This window comes from Fundulus heteroclitus, chromosome 14 (genome assembly GCF_011125445.2).
Source record: "Fundulus heteroclitus isolate FHET01 chromosome 14, MU-UCD_Fhet_4.1, whole genome shotgun sequence".
In the NCBI taxonomy this organism is placed as follows: Eukaryota; Metazoa; Chordata; class Actinopteri; order Cyprinodontiformes; family Fundulidae; genus Fundulus; species Fundulus heteroclitus.
This window is the reverse complement of record NC_046374.1, coordinates 32,779,336-32,802,342: the sequence shown is the minus strand read 5'-3', so window position 1 is coordinate 32,802,342 and position 23,007 is coordinate 32,779,336. Positions and strand designations below refer to the sequence as shown.

The 23,007-nt window shown below is 38.7% G+C and overlaps 2 protein-coding genes across 2 annotated transcripts in view; one reads left to right on the top strand and one right to left on the bottom strand.

Annotated features, from left to right (window-relative positions):
- The first annotated feature begins 1,272 nt into the window (after positions 1–1,272).
- Positions 1,273–23,007, top strand: part of LOC110368156 (ICOS ligand) — a 502,595-nt gene continuing 480,860 nt past the window's right edge. The window contains exon 1 of the mRNA XM_036146896.1: positions 1,273–1,350. Within this exon, the coding sequence (XP_036002789.1) occupies positions 1,331–1,350 (20 nt within the window). The 5' untranslated portion in view covers positions 1,273–1,330. The remainder of the gene's footprint in view (positions 1,351–23,007) is intronic.
- LOC118565830 overlaps positions 5,509–23,007 on the bottom strand; it is a gene marked incomplete in the record, with an annotated part of 395,980 nt that continues 378,481 nt past the window's right edge. The window contains 1 exon segment of the mRNA XM_036146869.1: positions 5,509–5,932. Coding sequence (XP_036002762.1) covers positions 5,817–5,932 — 116 coding nt within the window.

The window sequence follows — 23,007 nt, the reverse complement described above, 5'->3', positions numbered from 1 at the left end:
ATTTTTCTTTTATCATGCAAGTTGTTTTAGCCGCTATTGTAAAATGTGTGTGTTATATTGTTTTGTACTTTATTCCTTAATAAATATTATTTTGTCTCCATTAAAGAACTTTACTTTAGATAGCAATGTCAAGTTAGCCACCAAAAAAGGCATTTCATTTATAAGAATGTGCAACTGTTTTCATAAAGTTCATTTTTCCTAATCAGAAATGTTTATTCTTATTTGAGAGTATAATGTTTATAACATTTTCAAACAGTAACTTGGTTATAGTTGATCTTAGAAGTCAACGTTCATTACTCCTCTGAATTAATTAGAATAGAAAACCTTTATTGCTCTACAATAGGGAGATTTGGGAGTGTCTGCACAAAAGGGCAATAAAAGTAAACAGGCTTATATAACGCAGAAAACATACCCAAACTAAAATCAATAACAAAAAACTGCAAAAAATTAAATAAATCACACTGGTCAGCCTATAAAGTATTACAAAACTGTAAGGAACAATCTCCTAAAACATTCCTTTGTCCACCTAAGCTAAACCTTTAATTAGGCTAAAGGACCACTCCACTTTTTACTAGCTTTATGCATGAAGTGGGAAATATTGTTCAACTATGAATATATTGACCATGTTATCAGCTGAAAGTATAAAGAATATAGATGGAATTAGAAATGCCTAAAAATATAGACCAATTTGGTTTGTTTTGTATTGAGCTCAGCACAAAATATTAAAAACGTAACGCTCCACAAAAACTATTGGGCTGAAAATCTTAATGAAAACTTTATTTTATTTTATTCCAAGGTTGTTGTTGATAAATGAAATATCAAATATGGTTGTTCTATATAAGACTTGGTAATAATAAATATGTTTTTTAAAAAAACGAAGCGCTCCAGTTTATTTTGCAGCGCCGGCTATAATGTCATCGGCCGAAATAAAATCATATTATTTGCGAAACCAAAGCAGCACAAACGCTAATTTTAACGGCTCAAACGAAGCACTAAAAAAGTTGACCAGTTTGGTTGGATTCAAAGCAAAATGGGGAGATGGTGAACTCTAGATGAACTTAACAAATATGCTTTAATATCTTCAAAACCAAAACAGCACAAACGCTAATTTTAACAGCACAAACGAAGCACTAACCATTCTGTCTATTTAACTGAGTTTTTTACGTGGGTGGGGTGTCAGCTTCACGCAGCTCTGGGAGCGAGACTGATGACGTGTCACGAGCACACGAGACCGCTCAAGAACGCATATTGAGAAACGGCCATCGACATTATATACGTATATAGTATAAATGTCTGTGATCTCAATCTTCTCCTCCAGGGAGTTTAACAGATGAATCCTCATCAGATCAGGTCAGTTTGTTTTATTTTATTGTTGCTCAGTTTTTAATTTCACAGTTTCTTCTGTTCAGGATGTGGAGGAACTCTATGAAAACGTTTGTTATCAGATTGATAATCGTTGATAACACTATAACCTGTTAGTGATAAAACCATCATGACGTTCTTCATGCTTCTCTGAGTTTTATCGATAGTTCATATTCTGCTGCAACTGCTTAAAATGTTTCTTTATTGCGCCCGGAGATTATCTCCACCTGCACTAATAAAGCTGAGGAGGCTTTTATACCAGGTTTGTGCTTTTATTTACATGTGTTAATGTGTTACACCTGTAAATCACTCAGATTAAAAAGCGTAAACGGCAATAAAAGAGCGCCTTTCTGGAGACTTTCCCTCCTAAACGTGCTTAAAACTGAAACCACAACATCACCACGTGTCCTGAGCTGCAGAAGCTCTCAGTCCTGCTGCTCGTTGTTATTTCACAGCTCAGCGTGTTTGATAACGTAAAGTTTAGTCTTTTCACAAACTGTTCCTTAGTTTGTCCACTTGTAATTTACAAGAAACCGTTTCTGAAGCCCTGCTGATTGTTGATGCAGGATTTATCGCATCACTTCGTTAGAACGGTGATAAATAAACATAGAAACGTTAACAAATGTTTTCCCAGTAAAAAGTTTTACTGATTTTCTATTCATTAAAACTCATTGTTTGTTCCTGATTTTAACAGGAATCTGATTATTTAATAGTGGAAAAAAGAAAACGCAGCAATGATGTCCAGGTTTTCCTCACTGACGTTTCCTCCTCATGAATTATAACAGACTGATTTTACCCAGAAGCTGTTTTTACACATGAAAAGTTCAGCAGCTGCAGAGAATGGAAAGCTGTCCTGCTGTCTCTCTGCTGCTGTATTAGTTTATCACCAGCAGGTGGCAGTCATGATCTCTGACAGAACAACCTTCTTTGAGCTGAAGGAGTTCAGATGTTGCAGGTTGTGTGTTGCTGATGCTGGAGCTGATGTGTTGCTGACTCTCCTCCTCTGTCTCCTCTCACAGGGAGAAGATGATCTGCAGGATCCTGCTGCTCATCATCCTCAACTCATGTCTCTGTGGTCAGTTTCCATCTTCTCTTTGTTCAGTCTAAATCCATCAATAATCAGTGAAAAGTCTGTCAGTGAAGGGAACACTTCAATCCTCCAGCTGCATCTGATCAAGCAGTTTGACTTGAAGAGCATCAAGCAGAGCTCTGACAGCACAGAGAGCATCATGGGACAGAAAGCTCTAGAGATGTAGTTTAAAGACTCCCATGTTCCAGTTCTCAGTGTGTCTGCTCCTCTCTTTCCCTCTCTGTCTCCTCAGCAGCAACATTTGTAGTGAATGTGACACAGAGCTCCTATCAGGCAGAGGAGAACCACAGCATCACTCTGGAGTGGACCTTCACCACCACACCTGATCGATCCTGGAGAGATCTGTTCATCCTCTGTGAACTGATCAAGGATAATAGAGAATCAGTTCTTTATCAGGTCCATGATGGTGTTGAGGTGTCAGAGTCTCAGGATGAACAGTTTTCAGGACGAGTCCAGAGTGACAAAGACGTCCTCAGAGAAGGACGAATCAGACTCCATGTGTCCAGACTGAGGACTGAAGACTCTGGTCTGTATCTGTGTGATGTTCAGACTGATGATGGCTTCAACTCTGGAAGATGTCGACTCAGCGTCTCTGGTGAGTTTATGCTGCAACAAATATGAAGACTTTGTGTTTTTTTCATGAATGTTTTATCTCAGTTTCTGTTGGACTTCGATCAATTTTAATTTTTTCCCTCTGATTTAGTTTAAGTGCTTTTCATCCATCCAGACAGTCAGAGATGGATGAAAAGCCTCTGATGTTCTGTGGGTTTGTCAGCAGAACTGATTCAGTTTATTCAGGTTAAGATAGAATGGAGTGTCTCTGTTTTATGTGGGTCTATGCTTGTTTAAAGGGGTCGCATCATGCTTTTCAGGCCTTCCATTAAAATCCTCCACCTGTGGTCTATATATAGTGGAACTGCAATTCTTTAAACTAAATTCCTAATTAATTTACTTCCATGTTCCCCCTTTTTATCCCTTCTCTGAGGTGTGTCTGAGAAAAACTCGTTTTGGTCCCCCCCCCCCTCCAGAACACTCCACTCCTCCCTGATCGGCCATTTTTGTAGTCTGCTGGAGGACGTTGTAATAAACCTCCACTGACTTTTCTACTTGTGGCTTCAACATCCTTCAGCTTGGACGACAACTTTGTAAATTTGGTGATATGACTATGACCTCGTTTAGCCTCCACAACAAATATTGTGACATAAGAGTAAAAAAGAAAAAAACAGTAATGGAAAACAAAGAAAACTGAACGGTTTTAAAAATACGACCGAAACAGAATATAAAAATATCTACGAATCTCCCTGAGAGAATAAATTTGATTTTTCTGATCTCCAAGAGACTCAAAGTACAAAATGTAGATTTAGCATGATATGTTCCCTTTAATGCTTTCTGTTACACTTTCTTCTTCCAGCTGTTTCTCTAAAACTCAAAGCGATGAAATATTAAAGCAAGATGAAATCTGGCAGGATCAGTTTCTCTGGCAGCAGATCAGGAACATTTTCTCTTTCTCAGGGAGAGGTTTTGGATTTCCATGAATCACCTTCATTGTTTTGTCCTCCAGCAGCTGCTGGTTTCTCCCAACCTCAGAGACAGACGGTGAATCCAGAAGCAGGAGGTCGAGGAAGGACCTTCCTCTATGTTTCTCTGGGACTGACAGCAGCAGCAGCAGCTCTGATGGTCAAACGTCTCCACCAGAACGCTGAAGGTCCCTGAAGCTGCTGCAGGACAGATGTCCTCACATCTGACTCTTCATCACTCTGGTAGACCGAGGAGTTCCTGGTGGATGGAAGGACTGCAAGGTGTCCAGGTCCTGTTGCTGCAAACCAAGCCCAGATCACTTATCTCCAGAAGTCACATGATCTGATGATCTCTGAAGTACGGGTCTTGGTTCTGGTCCTGACTCACTGAAGTTATCAGAATTTCTCTGATGTTCTGCTCAGAGCTCCACAGTTTAACAGGATTACCCACTGGAACCAGAACCTCTGTCTGCAGTCTGATCATCCTGAGATCCTCCTGGACACTCAGTCAGTGATGAGCTTTTTCTGAACGCTTCACACAGATTAACAGCAAGATTTGACTTTCTTTACCTCATGCTGCTTCAGTCGCTTGTTGATGATGTCATCAGTGGAAAAAATGATTAGTTTTTTTTCCATCTTATTGTAAATAAATGTCTTTGTAAATGAAGTTGTTGAAACAAGATGACAAGTCGTTCAGTGACAAAAGTGGTATAATAGGATATTATCTATGTAATAATAAGTCTGAATTGTTATCAGCCTTCCTGCATTGATATATTTTAAATATATTAATATGAAAAGAATCTGATCTGATTTTCTGCTTTTATTATCATCACTTCTATCACGGTCATGATAATTATTTATCATCTTCATTAACTCATTCAGATAACCCAAGCTTCAGTTTATTAAAGTTTTCTAGGCCTGTGGTAATTGAGCATGTTAACAGATTATAAATATTTATACATATAAAAATATTTCTTAATAATATTCCTTAAACAGGATAATAATAATAATAATAATCATAATAATAATAATAGCTTTACGGTGTAATCCAACACAGCCGTCTGATCAGCCCACCTTCATGTGTGGTTCCTCTCCTGTGTAATTTATTTTAGATATATAATTAGTTTTTCCCAGGAATATTCAATTTACTGTTTATTTAAATACATTTAAATTACAGAATAAAACTTTTTCGCATGTCCCTTTAATTTTTCTCCCCACCAGCCTCATCAGTTCCTGGAGCAGAAGTTCCAGAAGTTCTCTAAAGCTGGAGAACTTGCTTCAAAAGATGGAATCGCCCAAATGCAAAACATTTTAAATATTTATTTAAACAAAAACTTTAATGAAAAAAAATCATCTTGCAGTAGTGATGACTTAATAAGCAACATCACATCCAAACAACCTTCACTTAAAATTTTTTACATTATGGCACATTCACTTTAACTGTATTTAAAAAAATATCAATGATAATTTACAATTAAATCATTTAGATCGAGATATTAAACAGTACAAAATATGTTTTTTTTTTTTGTATTTTTTTTTAACTGTATACTTAAATATCAGTTTGTCAGATGAGTTTCACCTCAGTAGCCTGCAGTGTTGTTTCCCGTCCAGTAGGTGTCAGTATAACGCAACATTTACAGTAACCGGCAGGGAACAAATGGAGGAAGCAGCGACATGGACATTCAGTAGAACTGCTTAAATACTGGGAGGACAGAGAAACCAGGAGGACCAGGTGGAGTCACAGCTGATAGCAGTGGAGGTGGAGCAGAGGGAGAGAAATGACAGAGCAGACTGGGAGGAAACTAATCTAACGGCCTGTTCAGCCTCTGCTTCTTTTATGGAGGGATTCAGTGATTATGAATAACAACCACTCCAACAGCTACTGTGATAATCAGTCCAGCTACAGCCATCAGTCCAGTATGTTGATGACTGCTTCCATCCTCGGTGCGTCCCTCCATGTTCTCTGCAACACAGAATCAGGTGTGAGTAGAGCTGCAGAACCCAACAGGATCCATTTGCTCTCTAAACTGCTGACACATCATCTACTGCATCCAGACCAGCTGCTTTCTCCAGACTCTCATCTACAACATCTTTAGAGAACACAAACATCTGATCTGACACCTTCACTGCAGAACCAGAACTACATTCAGTGATGAAGGGACTTTCCCCCCTTAGATTAGACACAGCAGCCCCACAATGACTTCTAAAGCCAGTTCACCTTTAAGCATATTTAGTTTTTTGTTTGAACAATTTTTTTCACAGAGAGCCACAAAATAACAAAAATGAGTAGTTTCTCTCTAAAAGCATGAAAACCTAATAAAATCTTGTTTATATATTAGTTGCTGCCATTTACTTACTTTCCACAGATTATAAACTAGTTTATGTTTCATCTGAAGTGTTTTTAATTCATTCACAGATAATAAATAAATACATTTTGTTGGCTTCTACCTCCTGGGCCTCAGCCAGGCTCAGCACTAAGAAGCTACAGAGTGACCCACCACCAGCAGAGACGTCAGGATCGAGTTCAATGCAGGGTGGCAGGTGAGGGTGTGGCCCTGGCGTTCTGATCGCTGGTGCCATAAACTGGCTTAAAGGAAGAGGAATGTTACCTCACCGGTGAGCACAGAGCTACTGTGTGAGGTTGAACAGTACCAGCTAGAAATAACTGGATACACAGCATGGGCTCTGGAACCCAGCTCCTGGCTGGGAGCTCAGAAGTTCCCAAAGTAGTTAAAAAACTCCCCAGCACCAGGAGTGGATGAGTTTTGGCCTGAGTTTCTGAAGGCTGTTGACATTGCAAGGCTGTCATGGTGGACATTTTGCTTTAACATCACAAGGAGGACTGGGACAACACTTCTGGAGTGGCAGACTCGGGTGGCGGTCCCTATTTTCAAGAAAAGGGACTGGAGAGTGCATTCCAATCATCTAGGGATCACAGTTTTAGCCTCTCTGGGAAAGCTTTCTCTGGATGTTTGAGAGGAGAGGGGGTCTTTTATGGGTTTTGTTATTTATGATCAGCTGTTAGGCCTTTAAGTGGATGACAGGAAGAATAAAGAAAATGAAACGTTAGCCAACTGACACCTGTGCCAGCGCGGGATATTTAAAACACCACCCCGTACCACCTGATAAATAAATTATGAATTGTCCAAACCCTAAACAAAATTGAGGATCTCTTCAAAAATCACGTTCCTCCAGAAAAAAAGGCGTCAGAAACAACTCTTCTAGTTCCTCGTATTCAGTCAGTTTCCAGCACAAAACAAAGAAATGTTCAAAAGACAAAACCATTGGGGCAGTTATAAAATCCACTACAGCAGTCAAAATAACAAGGCGTAGCTCTCACCGGTGTCTCTCCTCCTCCAGGCGTAGCATACCGCTCTTTAGTAAAATTATCAGCAGTAGAACCTCCAGGAATCCTTTTGATCTCTCCAGTCAAAAAACCCTTATACTTCTTTGATAAAGGTCATGTTGAGGCAGACCTGGCCTGACAAGTACCACCAGCACTATGCCACACCCTTGTTAACACTGGTGCAGACGAGCTGAGCCAAGAAGAAAAGTTCTCGATTTCCCACTCTGTCTACATTACTACTGTCCCATATAAGGTATGGATCATGATCAAAAGAATGAGATCACCTATCCAAGTGAGCTTCCTCTGGAAGGTTAACCTTAGAGATGGGATCAGGTGTGTTTTTTTTTATAATGTCCTGCTGGCAATGCGGACAGTAAGAATTGTTGTCTTAATGCCAAAATGAGCCCAACAGATTTTACTTTCACAAGTGGATGAAGTACTGCTATGGCCATAGTGAAAAAAAAGAGATGGGGTGAGGTTATCCTGTGGGAGCTCAAAGTAGAGCTGCTGCTTCTCCACACTGAAAGGTGCCGGTTGAGGTGGTGTCTCTATCTGATCAGATGCTTTGCTTTGGGAGTTTTCTGAAGGCATCTCTCTGAGAAGAGACCCAGGGGAAAATCCAGAACTGGACTGTACATCTCGTCTTGGCTGGGAATGCCTTGGAATCTCCTAGAATGAGCTAGAGGAAGTCACAGGAGAGAGATATATCTGGGTTTGTCTCCTGGACCTGTTGCACCTACCATTCCATCTTGGATAAGCGAAAGACAGTAGATGGATGGATCTACTTCTATGTAGCTGCAGTAAACCCTGTCATTGGTACTCTTATGATTATTTTAATTAATCTAATTGGATGTTTTTTCTTGATAATGAAACACACACACACTATATATTTATTACCTCATACATTTTTCTGGCCTGTTTCACTCTCACAACAACCAGGGAGCTGCTGGAAACTCTAAAGACAAAGAGACGCACTGACAGCTCACCTGGAGGAGGAGCTACATCCAGGACGATGACAGCGATGGGGTCAGAGGTCAAAGTGTGTCTCTTCCTTCGGTTTGCTTCCCTCTGAAAAACTCGACACTCGTATGTTCCTCTGTCGTTAGTCGTCACGTTCTCCAGAACCAAAGACACGTCTCCATCCTTCATCTGTCTGTCCTGCAGGTCCACCCGGTTCTGATAAGATGGATGCTGGAGTTCTGGATCCAGCTGATCATCTCTGAACAGGAGGACATATTCTGGTTCTAGATCAGGTCGGGTCCACTTTACAAAGACAGCAGGTTTCTTGTTGGGGACTTGACATGGCAGAGAGACGTTCTGTCCAGGTACAGCTGTGATGTTTTCCTGAACTGCAGGACAGAGAAGAAGAACAGAGCAGAAAGGTTAAAGAGGTCCAACAGAACCGCTGAGGTTCCACAGCAGAACCAGAGATAACTGGAACCAAGGAGAGGACCCTGGTCTCTGAACTGGACTGGTAGAAAGACTCATGACCCTAAAACAAGAACTATTACTGGGTAATTTAGATTTTTATTTTTAAAAAAGGAACAAACTGCTGTTGAAGGAAAAAAGCCCTACAGCAAAACCTGTACACGCCCTTTAATGGAACTACTTTTATAAATAAATGTTTAATGATAATAGAAAAGAGTCAACAGACTTACCTGTACCTGTCGATAAAAACATCCCAAGAGAAAGCAGAGAGATGTTACCAGGAGAGCCATTGTGAAGAAACAAAAAGCTGGATCAGGTCTTACAACCCAGCGTGGAAAGACTGACACTAAATAATCAACCGGAGTTTTGTAGCTTTATAGCTCCGGCAGATTGGCCTACTTTGAGCCATGTCCCTTCCTACCACACCTACAGACACGACAGAGATACAATTCTCTGGTTCCTTATTCCACCACCAGCCCCAGAAAGGCTGTAAATCCAGAGTCAAGGCTTCCCTTCACTGGCACTACTGATATGTTTCTGATCACAGCTCAGATCCTCTGTCTGTAAAACTATATTTAATTAAACTATATTAAACTATATTGTCCATTGATGTGTGGATTAGGGTGTCCTGTTTCACACTTCAGAGACCAACCCTAGTTCAACATTCACAACCTGGCTGTTTTCAGAAATAAAAGTTTCTAATCTTTTTATGCATTTGTAAATAAACTACATTCTACAATCCTCTGTTAACCCAGACCACCTTCCTCTGTCCTGGTGCAACAAACTCACACTGACATCATTAGCTCTACTGTTTATTCCAGCTTTTCACAATTGATGAAATAGTAAACTATTAATTAAATGAATCACTCTTTAGGAACAACTACTGCTCTGACTTTGATAAAGACAGTTCACACAGTTTGTTTTACACATTTCTAAACACAATAAACAATAAAGAAAAAAGATTTATAAAGACTTTAATGCCAGATTGTTTCAAATGTAACTGTGTTCTCATTAAAGCTTCCATCAAGATCACATTTTCAGCTCTTTTCATCTTGATTAAAATGTGAACAGAAAGAGCCAGATGAAGTGTACAGGCCACAGTAAAGTTTGCTTTAATTTCCAGGAAGCGGTGTTGAAATACAGGCTCCTCATCCTCTGTTTATAAGAATAAGTTGGGAAAACAGGCCAGAACCGGTTTAAGAGACCTGCCTCCTTTCCTTGTTCCAGCTTGTTAGAGATATACTTGCCCCAGTATGGAAAGCCATTTTAACACAACATCAGCTTCTTCTGATTATCTGTAAATACATTTAAGATATTCAAAAACAGCTTTTGACTAGTAAAAACTACATTTTGATTATCCTGAATGGTACTTTAAGATATCTGCATTTATATTCTGACTAGTAAGAAGAATGACTCAAGATATCTTCAATCACATTTTGGAGAATCTAAATGCCTTTTGTGAAATCTTAAACGACGTCACCTGATTTGTCATTTGAAGGATCACACATACGGAATTATGACTGAGATATCCATCCATCCATTTTCTGATCCACGGGGGTTGCTGGTACCTTTCTCCAGCGTTCATAATTGAGATATCTTAAGCTGCAGCACTAAAAATTATGTGTTAAAAACATGAGAATTAGCTCTGGATATATCTGACATTGCAGACCACTGAATAGCAAACGCCAGTAAAGATGCTTTAAACTTTCCCCTAAAAATGCTACGCAAATGACATTTATTTACTAGTCGGAATGATAATTCAAGATATCTGATAAACAAAGGCCGACTAGATTAAAAATGGTCAAGATATCACTAATTATTTTTTCAGATATCTTCAAACGAATTTTGACCAAACAAAAATACAATTCTAGACATTTAAAATATAGTTTTGGTTAGGTCATTATTTGCTCTTAAGATTTCTACATTTCAATTTACACTAGTCAAATCTTACTTTGAGATATCTTAAAATACATTCAAGATATCTTGAATAACAAAGTAAGATATCTTTAATTGGAATGATTAGTCAGAACAAAAACAGAGATATTTCAAATTTACCTTTTGACTCGTCATAATCTGATTGTTGATATCTGAAATATACCTTTCAGATATTAAGTAATGTATTTAAGATGTCTTAAATTGGAGCCCCCATACAAACTAATGGTACATCTGACGTCATTTGGACTAGTCAGAATTCAAGATATCTGAAATTGGTATTCTGCTTAGTCAAATACAGATATCCTAATTAACTATTATGTCTGATCAAAAATGAATTTAAGATACCTGGAACGTAAGTGAGGTGAAGCCAATTTTATGTTAAAAAGGCCTGCCATATCTGTGCAGCAATAGGAGCCTGACTCATCTTGTATGTTACGCTTCACTGGCTTGTTGCCAAACCACAGAAAGGGGAAATTCAAAGCTCAAGTAACGTGAGCGGCTATGAACCACTGGGCGGAAAGTTAAAGCTACAAAAACCTGGCTGTTCCCATACATAACTTAACTTTTACATTTGGTGAATCTTCTGGGCTTCTGACACTAAACTTAGTGAAGAATTCAGGAAGTCTGTTATTCAGCACATAAACTCATCACTTCTCTATTTACTTATATTTAGGGATGACACCCTCTGATGGCTATATTTTAATACCAAAAATGAAAGCAAGCTGTAAAAAGCCAGTGGAAATGTATATTTACACTTATTAAATTTATGTAAGCACATGAAAAACCATGAACAAGAAACGTCGAACAACAGAAATGGAGTGAGTAGACGAAACTTCTCTCATTGTCCCGACATAAAGTGTAATTAAGACCTTGAAAGAGTGTTATTAATTAAAAAGTGTTATTAAGATAAGATAACATTAGCTGGTCCTTCATGTATCCCTCCATTAGGAAATGTATAGAATTAAAGCAACAGGCAAGTGCACACAACACAGAAAAAATTACATAAGGCTTGAAAGATATGAGGTGGATTAGGAAAAAAACACTATGAACCTAACATTATTGTTGTTGTTGTTGTTGTTGTTGTTTTTATTATTATACTGTATTTTAACAATATAATAAAAATCACAAAAACCTTAAGCAGAGGAGGAGACTTGCTTTCCTGCAGAAAGCAAGTCTGTCTGGAATATACTGTAATATGAGCAAAGATTACTGCGTTGACAGAGTACACTACTGTTGATGTGCTGTAAATGCATTTTTTTTTTCAAATATTATTGTTTTGTTACATATTGTATAACATATTGTTTTGTTGAATAATTAGATTTTTTTCAGTTTATCTGATTGGTTTGAATGTGTTTGATTCCATTAATTTAAGATGAAATATCAACAAGGATGTCGCATTTATATCTGAGGTGTTTTATGTAAATAAATAACAAAAAATAAATAAAAATAACTGCAACACCATGTTTGCCTTATCTGTATTTTAATTTCAAGTAGTAATACCTACAAAGTGCTTCTGATTAGGTTATGTTAATTTTATAATAATGACACACTCCATCCCACAGTAACTGTTGCTAATCAGCTTATAAAAGAGTCCATACATGAACTCAGGAATAAGGAATAGTTCACTGAAACGTATAGCTGTCTCTTACAAGTTTCGGGGCCAGTATTGGTTTAGTGATTTCATAATACTTCTTACCTAAGATCAAGTAGCAGAAATTATGTGACAATAAGTAAACACTACTGATGGATTTTTGGGTAAACTAAACAGAGCAGTCTTTCATGTGATTGTTTCTAAAAAAAAAAAAAAGGGCATATTTCTGGGCTGTGTTTAAAAACTGTCAGTATACCCACGTCTCCAGAGACCACTTCCTGGTCCCTTAAATTATCCTCATTCACTTGTAGATAATTTAAGGACTATTATCCATTCTAAAGTAAACCTTAAGATCTAGCAGCTATCAACAGATCACGCCTTGTGATGCCGACTGACAGACAGACAGACAGACAGACAGACAGACAGACAGACAGACAGACAGACAGACAGACAGACAGACAGACAGACAGACAGACAGACAGACAGACAGACAGACAGACAGACAGAGGACAAACTAAAAGGGAAAGATTAATGGTTCCTAACGTCGCTAGTCTTCTTTCTCTTTAGTAGATCAGCTCCAGATTCTCTCTCACGGTACAAACTCCCTCCTTTAAAGCTTCATTATGTGCTTTAGTCTCAATAAAAACTATAAATTCAGTTTCTATCATTGTTTCTGGTTCTGAAACAGGTTCTCTAGATGTCAGAACACAGAAGCTCACTTTGTTTTTCTAGATTAAATAAATCCATCTCTTTAAACACTATCAACCCTACCTCAATATAAATGTGGACATAAAGGTTTTCTTAACCTGAACATTAAATGATTTTTAGATAAATAATACAATTCTGACAAGCTATTCATGTCCCCCTGTCAGCTGTAGGTGAACAATAAACAACTAACAGACAAAAAAGTTAAAAACAGGAGACATAAACTACTCACCTTCTCTGTTGCTTCCACATAATTCTACCCTGTACAGGAGTGTGGATCGATCCTAGTATTCATAATATTGATACCAAAGCTGGTATTCATATTGAACAATACTCGTTTAAAAGATCAATGCTTTTTATCCCCTCCCGGACGCACTGACTGCAGAAATGCCACTGAGGTCATCCTTACCAGTATGTGCAATTTTTCACCTCGTCAGCTCCTTAAAAATAGTCACGTGACTAAGCCCGGCCCCGCCCACTCAACACACAAACAACTGTGTGTGTGTGTGAGAGAGAGAGAGAGAGCGAGAGAGAGAGAGAGAGAGAGAGAGAGAGAGAGAGAGAGAGAGAGAGATGTCGTTTGTCTCTTTTTATGCCACGGCAAGCTGTATGTTTTGTAAAAAGGCAGTTAAATACGCAGGAAACACATCTACACAAGAACATGACAAAACACGAGCAAGAAAACGTTGAGCTACAGAAACGGAGAGAGATGAACTGGGAGAGTTTATCTGATCATCAACCTCTGAACAAAGTCTACAGAAATTCAACAGAACAGTTTATGTTCCTACAGCACAACTCTTCTTCTCTGTGGTCCGTGCATGTTCGCAGGCTGATTAAGAAACGTCTCTCATTCTCTCAGTGGAACATTTTCATTTCAAACTTGGCTGATATGACTCAGCCAAGTTTCAAGTCAGGGGGATTCCTCTGATCGAGCATTAGATAAGTTTGTACCATGAGAGGGAATCTCTAAATTAGTCCAGAACAGGGCGGACTGCCATCGGGCCAATCAGGACTTTTCCCGGTGGCCCGTTTAATGATCGCAGAGGTTCTGGTCCCTCTTAATAAAAACCCTCCTGCGGCTCCCAGGTGTGTCTACCTGTCCACGTCTCCTCCCTTTACTTCCCCATGAGGCTGATGTTCTCTGCCCACACAGCAGAGCTATTGTCAGCCACTTTCAGACTCTGCTCCACCGATTTATTCATTAAAGCAACAACAAAGAAATCACAACCTCCGTTTGCTCTTTGTAAAAATGTATCAAATGCAGCGAAGAGAGATGTAAAACAAAGGGAGAGCAGAGAGGGAGAGGCTAGAGAAGAAACCAGCTCTGGCCACTGATGCAGCAAAGTGGACTAAATGGAAGTTTTCCTTCATAAAGGAGCAGGCATACTAAGATAGAACCACTAGAGGTGAACAGTGAAGAGGCCAGCAGCCTGTCCTGCACAGTAGTTTGATAAGGAGCTTAGTCTCAGGAACCAGGGGTCACAACCGACTCAATTAAACAAAGGTTTAAAAGTGCTGAAATTTTTAAAATATGGTTACCAAAGAGCCCGTGGAAAATAACTTGAATGTGAAAATTAAACAGTGAATTGGTAAATTAAAAACATGATGTGGGTTTGAATAACATTTTTTACAAGTGGCCCTTCAGTGCAGCAGTAAGGCTGCAATAGCTGCTACTGGCATGCAGGTGGGAAAGCGCTGCAATAAGGAATCAGAGCAGGAACCTTCAGGAACCTTCTGAGAGGACAAAACACACCTGCAGGTTCTAAGGTTACGCTGGTGGTGGCATGGTCAGAATACGTAATGGTCCCAGTACACCCATGGACTAGAACCTCTGACCTCTGACCTGTGTCACTGTTTCTGCTTCTTCAGCAGATTTAGCCCAAACACCTCAGCTTTGAGATTTAGGCAGAAGCTGAACAGCAGCAGTTTGGTCCAGATTATCGGAAACTCAGGGAGGAGTTTCTTTGATTTTAGGAGAGGAAGCAGAACATCCATTAAATCACTCCTGGGTTTCTAGATTTCATACAGTGATGATGTTTCCACCTGATTAACTGACAGATGAATTAAACTGGTATATTCAGATACATAAAAAGTATTATTATAAATTTATAACCTCTAAGTTTTGAAGATAAATAATAATTTTTTTTCCAGCAGCTGCTGATCAGCTTCAACCTCAGAGACCAACTTTGACTCCAGAACCAGAGAGACCGACAAAGATCTTTATGCTTGTGGAGGCTGCAGCTTAGATCTAGAAAGACTAGATGTTAGAGCAGCAGACTGCCACCATCACTTCATGGAGTTCTTTTCCATCTACAGAACCTCCTCTGGAGCCATTTGGACCTTCCTTCAGCCCTAAACTGCTGAATAAAAGCCTCTCAGTGGAAACTGGAGCCATCAGAAGATTTAAGCTCAGAGTTCAATCCGTCCAGTTTCTGCAGACTTTTCTTTGCTCCGTTCAGCTTCCCTGAAGGTAAAACTGTTCTGTGGGTTCTACAGTTTAATCACTTTTATTTATCTTTTCTTTGTTTAGTAAAGTCCCTTCAGATGACATGTTGGTAACTGATGTTCTATAGATAAAGTGAATTGATTTGATCCAGACCACAGCAGCTTCAGACCATCACTCTATAAATGTCTCCATTCAGTCTCTTCCAGTCAGAACTGTTCTGATCATTCAGAGCAACACATGTTTTAATTTTAATTAATGATCAGTAAAGTGATAAATAACTAGAAGCTTCTTCAGTAAAAGCAGAGAGATGTTGGGAAGCCAACAAGCCGATGAAGTCTGGTTCCTGTAATCCAGAGGATCAGGGTTGATGCTTGGTGTTTTTCCTCAGGAGATCTGGAGCAAAGCCCAGAGTGAGAGTTTAGAGTCAGACTGGTCCTGAACATTGTTTCTGCTTTTCTCCTCATTAAAAACTCATTTTACACATTTTAGGACTGATTTGGTACGATTCTTCAACCAGAGACCTTTTTGAAGAGATTCCCACAATCAGCACGACTCCCAGTCAGTTACCAGAACACCTCAGATTATTTGATGAATTTAAAATGCTGGGAAATTTATTAAAATTATATTTTGTCACCATTTCAGTGTTTGAGCTGCAGAGAACTACTGTAACAGAAAGCAAACAACAACCTGAGTTTTCATCTTTGCATTAATCCTCCTATCAATCCAATCCATCAACTTTATTTAGAAAGCACTTTAAACACACAGAGACCAAAGCACTGTACAAAAACACACATAAACAGCATTAAATTCAGTAACATTGATTTAAAAATATCAAATTATTTTCTAAAATAAACAGGGGAGCTCTTTGATCAAACAGAGGAAAGAGAAAACACTGATCAGTCTGAGTTTGTTGCTCAAGGACTGAGGAAGTTAATCTGGCCGATTATCAGAGGGTGTCATCCCTAAAAATAAGTAAACAGAGAAGTAATGAGTTTATTTGTTAAATAACAGACTTCATGAGTTCTTCACTAAGTTTAGCGTCAGAAGGCCAGAAGACTGATCTAAACTAAATATTAGGTTAGATAATAATAATTGATACTTTATTCATCTCACAATGGAGAAATTCACTTCTGCATTTAACCCATCCCCTTTGGGAGCAGTGGGCTACCACTGTGTGGCGCCCAGGGAGCAAACAGGGGTTAAGGGTCATGTTCAGGGAGCCAGTCTGTCAGAAAGGTTAAAGAGGTCCAACAGAACCAGAGAGAAAAGGAACCAAGTGAGAGGACCATGGTCGCTGAACAGGACTCGAAGGAAGACTCATGACCCTAAAACAAAAACTATTACTGGAATCAGCAACAGTCTGGTTCAAGTTATCTAACAATCATATTCTATTTAGTTGTTTAAACTTGCATCCACTGGTTTGTCTATTTTATGAGGGTTAAGAGCTCTGCTTGTTGCTCTTCAAGTCAAACTGCTTGATCAGATGCAGCTGGAGGATTGAAGTGTTCCCTTACCATCTAATGTAGAACAGATTACTAGATCAATGTGTGCTTCTGTGCTTTTTTGTCTCTCTTGTTGTGTCTCTGTTCTGTCTTCTGTAACCCCAGTCGGTCGAGGCAGATGACCGTTCATACTGAGCCTGGTTCTGCCGGAGGTTTTTCCTTCCCGTTAATGGGGAGTTTTTCTTCCTACTGTCGCTTCATGCTTGCTCAGTATGAGGGATTGCAGCAAAGCCATGTACAATGCAGATGACTCTCCCTGTAGCTCTATGCTTCTCCAGGAGTGAATGCTGCTTGTCGGGACTTTGATGCAATCAACTGGTTTCCTTATATAGGACATTTTTGACCAATCTGTATAATCTGACCCAATCTGTATAATATGATTGAACTTGACTTTGTAAAGTGCCTTGAGATGACATGTTTCATGAATTGGTCGCTATATAAATACAATTGAATTGAATTGAATTGAATTTCCTGAACACCAGAGGTCTGCAAACCGCACATTCTGATATTTTACATCAGCGACTAAACGAGCTTCAGAGGTTGCAACAAAAACTGGTCTTGGCCAAAGTAGTTTTGTGTTGGAGTGGCGGGAATAAAAAACATCCTACTTCTATATAAATATGGATATAAAGGTTTTCTTAGCTTGAACATTAAATGATTTTCAGATAAATAATACAATTTGAGAAACTATTCATGTCCCCTGTCAGCTGTAGGTGAACTTTAAACAACTAAAAGATAAAACAGTAAAACACAGCAGACATAAGTTACTCACCTTCTCTTTTGTTCCTTCAGCCCAATGCTACTCTGTGCTCCAAGCAGGTTGGCTGAATATACAGAGAAAAAACCTTAAGAGGTAGAATGATTTACCAATAGAATGACTCCTCCTCTTCCAAGCTGAGAAGGGTTTCTAGTTGTAGAACGAGTTTATTCTCATACCTTTAGAATGGGAGGCATTTACACCCATCTCTGTATTCAGCCTGTCTACCAAACAGCGTCAGAGCACGGAGAAGAGTTGGGCTGAAGGGACAGAAGAGACGGTGAGTAGCCTATGTATGTCGTGCTTTACTGTTTTCTGTTAGTTGTTCAATTTAATGTTCGAGTTAAGAAAATCTTTATATCCATGTTTATATATAAGCAGGGTTGATAGTGTTCAAATATATAGATTTATTTAATCTAGAAAAACAAAGTGAGCTTCTGTTTTCTGACATCTAGAGAACCTGTTTCAGAACTAGAAACAATGATAGAAATTGAATTTATAGTTTTTATTGAGACTAAAGCACATGATGGAGCTTTAAAAGAGGGAGTTTGTACCGTGAGGGAGAATCTGGACCTGCTCTCTTAAAGGGAAAGAAGACTAGAATGGTCAGGAGAGTTGTGTGCTCAGGTTAGATGTTCCGCTCTGTGTGTGCCTTGCTGCTTATTGCGGAAGTGAGCAGGGTTTAATCTGTCGACACATTCCGCTTAGCTCATGGGGGAAGTGAGTGGAGCTGATGTCTTGAACCATCAGGCTGTAGGAGGTTTGGACAAGACAAAAAAGAACTCTCAACTTTTACGCAATGACCGTATGACACATACATTTCACTGACTTCACAAAACACACATGGCATTTCTCATAAAAATAATGGGTCAACTGGGCTGCGGATGATCCATTCACAGTACTGCCCTTCAGAGCTCAGTCAAAACCCTGCCTTCTACGAAACTGTTTCAGCTTATTTCACAACTTGTGGAAATAATTCCTGCTGCAGTTCATGTTAACAGAGAAGCAGGAAGAGTGGTCACATCGGCCTTAAACCCCTCTTAGTCTATTTCTAAGTTTTGTTTTAATTAATTTAGCAGTTTTAAACTACAAGTGTTTCTGTGCTTCAGCGCTATTACTGATCCTCTCCCCTCCCTTCCCTCAGAGCCAGGAGCTTTTATTAGCAGCCAGCCTTCAAATGTGAAATGTTTAATGTGTTTAATGTCCTCCCACCTGTAGCAAAATGTCCCAATTAAAGTCAATAGGAGAGTTAGTAGTTGTGTTTCATGCTATTTTGTTTAACAACACAGAACCATTGTTACTTCGGTGGGCTGGTGCACCCGCATCGACTTGTGCTTGAATTCAAAAATTAAATTACATGTAATTTAAGCGGGCACTTTTAAGGAACTTGTCATCAGGGGCTTCAGCTCAGACCTGTCATGCATGCTCTTCCCACTAAAGGAGCCTTTTACAGTTTCTATTTATGTATTTTTGCCACTGTTTATTTCAATTTTATACTATTTTAATCCACCCACCTCACCGCCTCAAACTGGTATCATTAAGTATAAATTATGCTGATACCAGACGTTACCAAAAATTGTTTTTTTCCACTGTCACTTAGGAACCATTGAGAAGCAAAGCTTGAAAAGCTGTGCCTTTACTCATCAATTCTGGGGTTGCAGTGCATAAAAAATATTATTTTTCCCATAGGATTCCCCATTTAAGACTATTAGTGGGCTAAAAGCGAAGCAGAAAGTTATAATTTTGTCCGCTCCGACTAGAAACAACGCGCTCAGAGAACAACTTCAAACTCAGCCTTCAGCTTGCGTAATTACACACTACAGTGCCCCGCGCCAAAGAGGATATTTGTCTGGTCAGCGCGCAGACTGAGATGAGAAACCTGTCGCTGTGAAAGGTGATGATGATGGTTATAAACTGTAACAGGCCAGTGTTGAACCCAGAAAGGCATACAAGTTTTTGACCGCTGTGGCGGAGTCATTGTTAACACTGTTGCCTTGTATCATGGAATAAATGGATTTGTTTACAAATAGTTTATCTGACTGGAACAAATTTTGACAACAAGAAAATCTTTGGGATTAATTTTACATGCGAGCCACAGGTACAACATGAGCCCCTCAGTGCGTCATAACTAAATAGCAACGGGTCAACGCTTAACTAGTGCAGTATTAAACTGGCTAGTATACCATAGATTAATGATAATCTGAGATGTGTTCATTGGCTGGATGTGAATCTGATTATTCATTTTGTGTCTTTTATAATCAACTACAATATTTTTTCAGGGAAAAAAGATTGTGTTATGGTGTGTCAGGGTTTAGGTTTTGATCAGCCTTTTGTTTACTATTTTTTTCAGTTTTTCCTCCTTGTTAGGGTTTTAGTTATGATTTGACTTTATTTTCTGTTTAGTTTTCAGCTCCTCATTCCCCTCACTTAGCTTTCCCTTCACTCCCTCTGCAGTCAGCCACACCTGTTGGTCATTCATCATGTTGTGCAATTATACACTGTTTAAAGTTGTTTAATGTTTCATAAATAACTCTCTGTCTGTTAAGTATTGTCTGGTGATGATCAGCTCTTAAGCTGATATCAAGACAATGGTTGAAAGGGATGAATTTGAGCACTAGCGATCTTTTAACAGCAAAACCTGCACACACCTTGAATAAAGGAGTGACAACTTATTTTCCAGTTCAAGAATTTAATAACAGAAATTCAATGAACATCCAGAGAACATCACTGGGTAATTCTGTTTACCTGAATTAACACAATATTTTGATTAATAAAAACTTAACTAAACTACTAAGCAAAATGAAGATAAAAATAAGCTAAGCTAAGGAACTATTTACATGCAAAAAAACAAAAAACAAAAGACAAAACAAAGTTACGGAAGAGGATTAGTACGGAAGAGGATTAGGGCCACTCAAAAAAAAAAAAGAAAAAAAAAGTCTACTCAATTCTGACTTTTTTCTCAGAATTCTGACTTTTTTCTCAGAATTCTGAGATAAAGTCAGAATTCTGACTTTTTTCTCAGAATTCTGACTTTTTTTTTTTGGGCGCCAGGAAGGAAGGGATGTTGGTGCAACCAGTTTCATTGACAGAGATGTGAGTTGTGTGGAAGGGCAGGTAATATATACTGGTGGAAATTGACGGAATTAAGCGACCTTTTACGTGTCCGAGGGATCCCTGAAGATACCGTTTCATTAACGGAAGAGCAGAAGGTGAGTAAAACAAGAGAGCTAGTTTGGTATCTAAAACAAAACGGTTACAGCTAGCTGTTAGCATGTTTGTCATCTTATGCCAATGGAGGAATAAACAGCTTTCATAATGTAACATCACATGCATGAATAGAGGCTTTACCAGATGCCGATTGCTGGAATTATCCCAGTTAGGTCTGTTGCACGCTATTGTTCTTCTATTTGAATGTTTTCCAAGGAAATTGAGCAGGAGCTGTATTATAGGTTGTTACTCACCTATATGAATAATATATCTCACATGTTGAATTGAGTAACTTTTAGAAGATGAAATAAAGGTTAAATACATGTTTATATATATTAATAATGAGAATAGATTGTTTGCTTACATAGTTATAGGTGGTGGAGGACTAAAGATCTCTAACTTTACTAGCTAACAATAAACACGGTTGTGCACATATAGTGGTACAGTGTCGGAAACATTACAAATATATAGATGAGAAATAACAACAGGATCACTTTGGGATGATTTAGAATGTTTCCTTTTGCGTGTTCTATTTGTGTTCTATTTGTTCTATTTTTCACCCTAAATTGTATTTCTCAATATCTTTCTACATTACAATCCTTTCTTATTTTTAAATGATGGGTGGTCCATTTACTAAAAGGGTACGCTATAGCTCCCTTCTTCCAACATTTTTTTCCTCCTCTAAACAGTAGATAGCTCTTACATTATTAAGTGAGTTTGTTTTTCTTACCTATGGGCGCAATGTTAACGGTGATCATAGTGAGTTGTAGGGAAAATGCTGAAGAAAGTAATTGTCTTTTCTTTCTGTTTGTGTGCAGATTGACTGTGATGTCATAGTGCTGGTGGATGAAAAAACTCTGGTAAATGACATCCTTTCCAATGGACACCTAATTGTCTTCTTCAATTTCTGCTAAAGCAAACAACCAGTCTCAAAAAGAAGACAAGGACTTCTGCAGAACCTCTTGAAGTGAAAGTCACTCTTCCTGAAATAAGATAAGATAAGATAAGATAAGCTTTATTGAACTCACAGTGGAGAAATTCACTTGTCCCATCGGCTCAATAGTCAAAAGTCAGAAGAAGGAGAAGTGTCTGAGAAATGTCAGATTTAGATGACCTAGTCAGCCTGTACTTCAGGCTTTCTTTCACTAACAAAGAAATACTTGCAATGTTAGCACACAGTCATCAGACTATAATAAGTGTACGAACTCTAAAAAGAATTTGTAAAAGATTTGGGCTGTTCAGACGGAAGAATCAGTCAAACCTGGAAGAAGTGCTAGCTTTTGTCCAACAAGAAATCATGACCAATGGACAGATGCAAGGTTATCGTTGGCTACATCTTCGTGCAGTTCAAAATGGATTTGTGGTGTCACAAGACACTGTAAGAAGGATAATCAAACTGGTTGACCCACAAGGTGTGGAACTGAGGCAAGCTCTACGTTTAAGAAGACGCCAGTACCAATGCAGAGGACCAAATGCGCTTTGGCACATGGATGGCTACGATAAACTAAAACCCTATGGCATTGCCATCAGTGGCTGTATAGATGGCTTTAGTCGCTATGTTTTATGAATGGAGGCTTATACCACTAATAATGACCCTAAATTGATTTCAAGTTATTTTCTGAAAACAGTTTCAGGTGTCAATGGATGTCCAGAGAGGATACGTGCCGATAGAGGCACGTATCCTCCTGTGTTCAAACAGTTCCATTGAACAAATGCAGATTTTTCTGCGGAGAAACCACACAGACAATTTTGCAGGGGAAAAAAAGCTTAATTTGTGGAAGAAGTACAGCCAACCAGCGTATAGAAGGCTGGTGGGCTACCCTCCGCAAACAGAGTGCACAGTTTTGGATGAACTTATTTCAAACTTTTCAGGATGATGGCCACTTCACAGGAGATTTTTTGGACAAAAGTCTTATCCAATTCTGCTTTCTTAATCTTATTCAGGTAAAAACTTATGCCAATGCAGTGAATTGTCACTGTTTGTAATGTAGAAAATTTTATTGTTGGTGTATTTTGGTGTTATTTGCAGTGATACAGTGAAAGGTCTTTTCATGAAAAAAAAAAGTTTTGAATTAATTTCACTGCTATTGCTTTCCAAGACAAATATGACATTAGATGTCT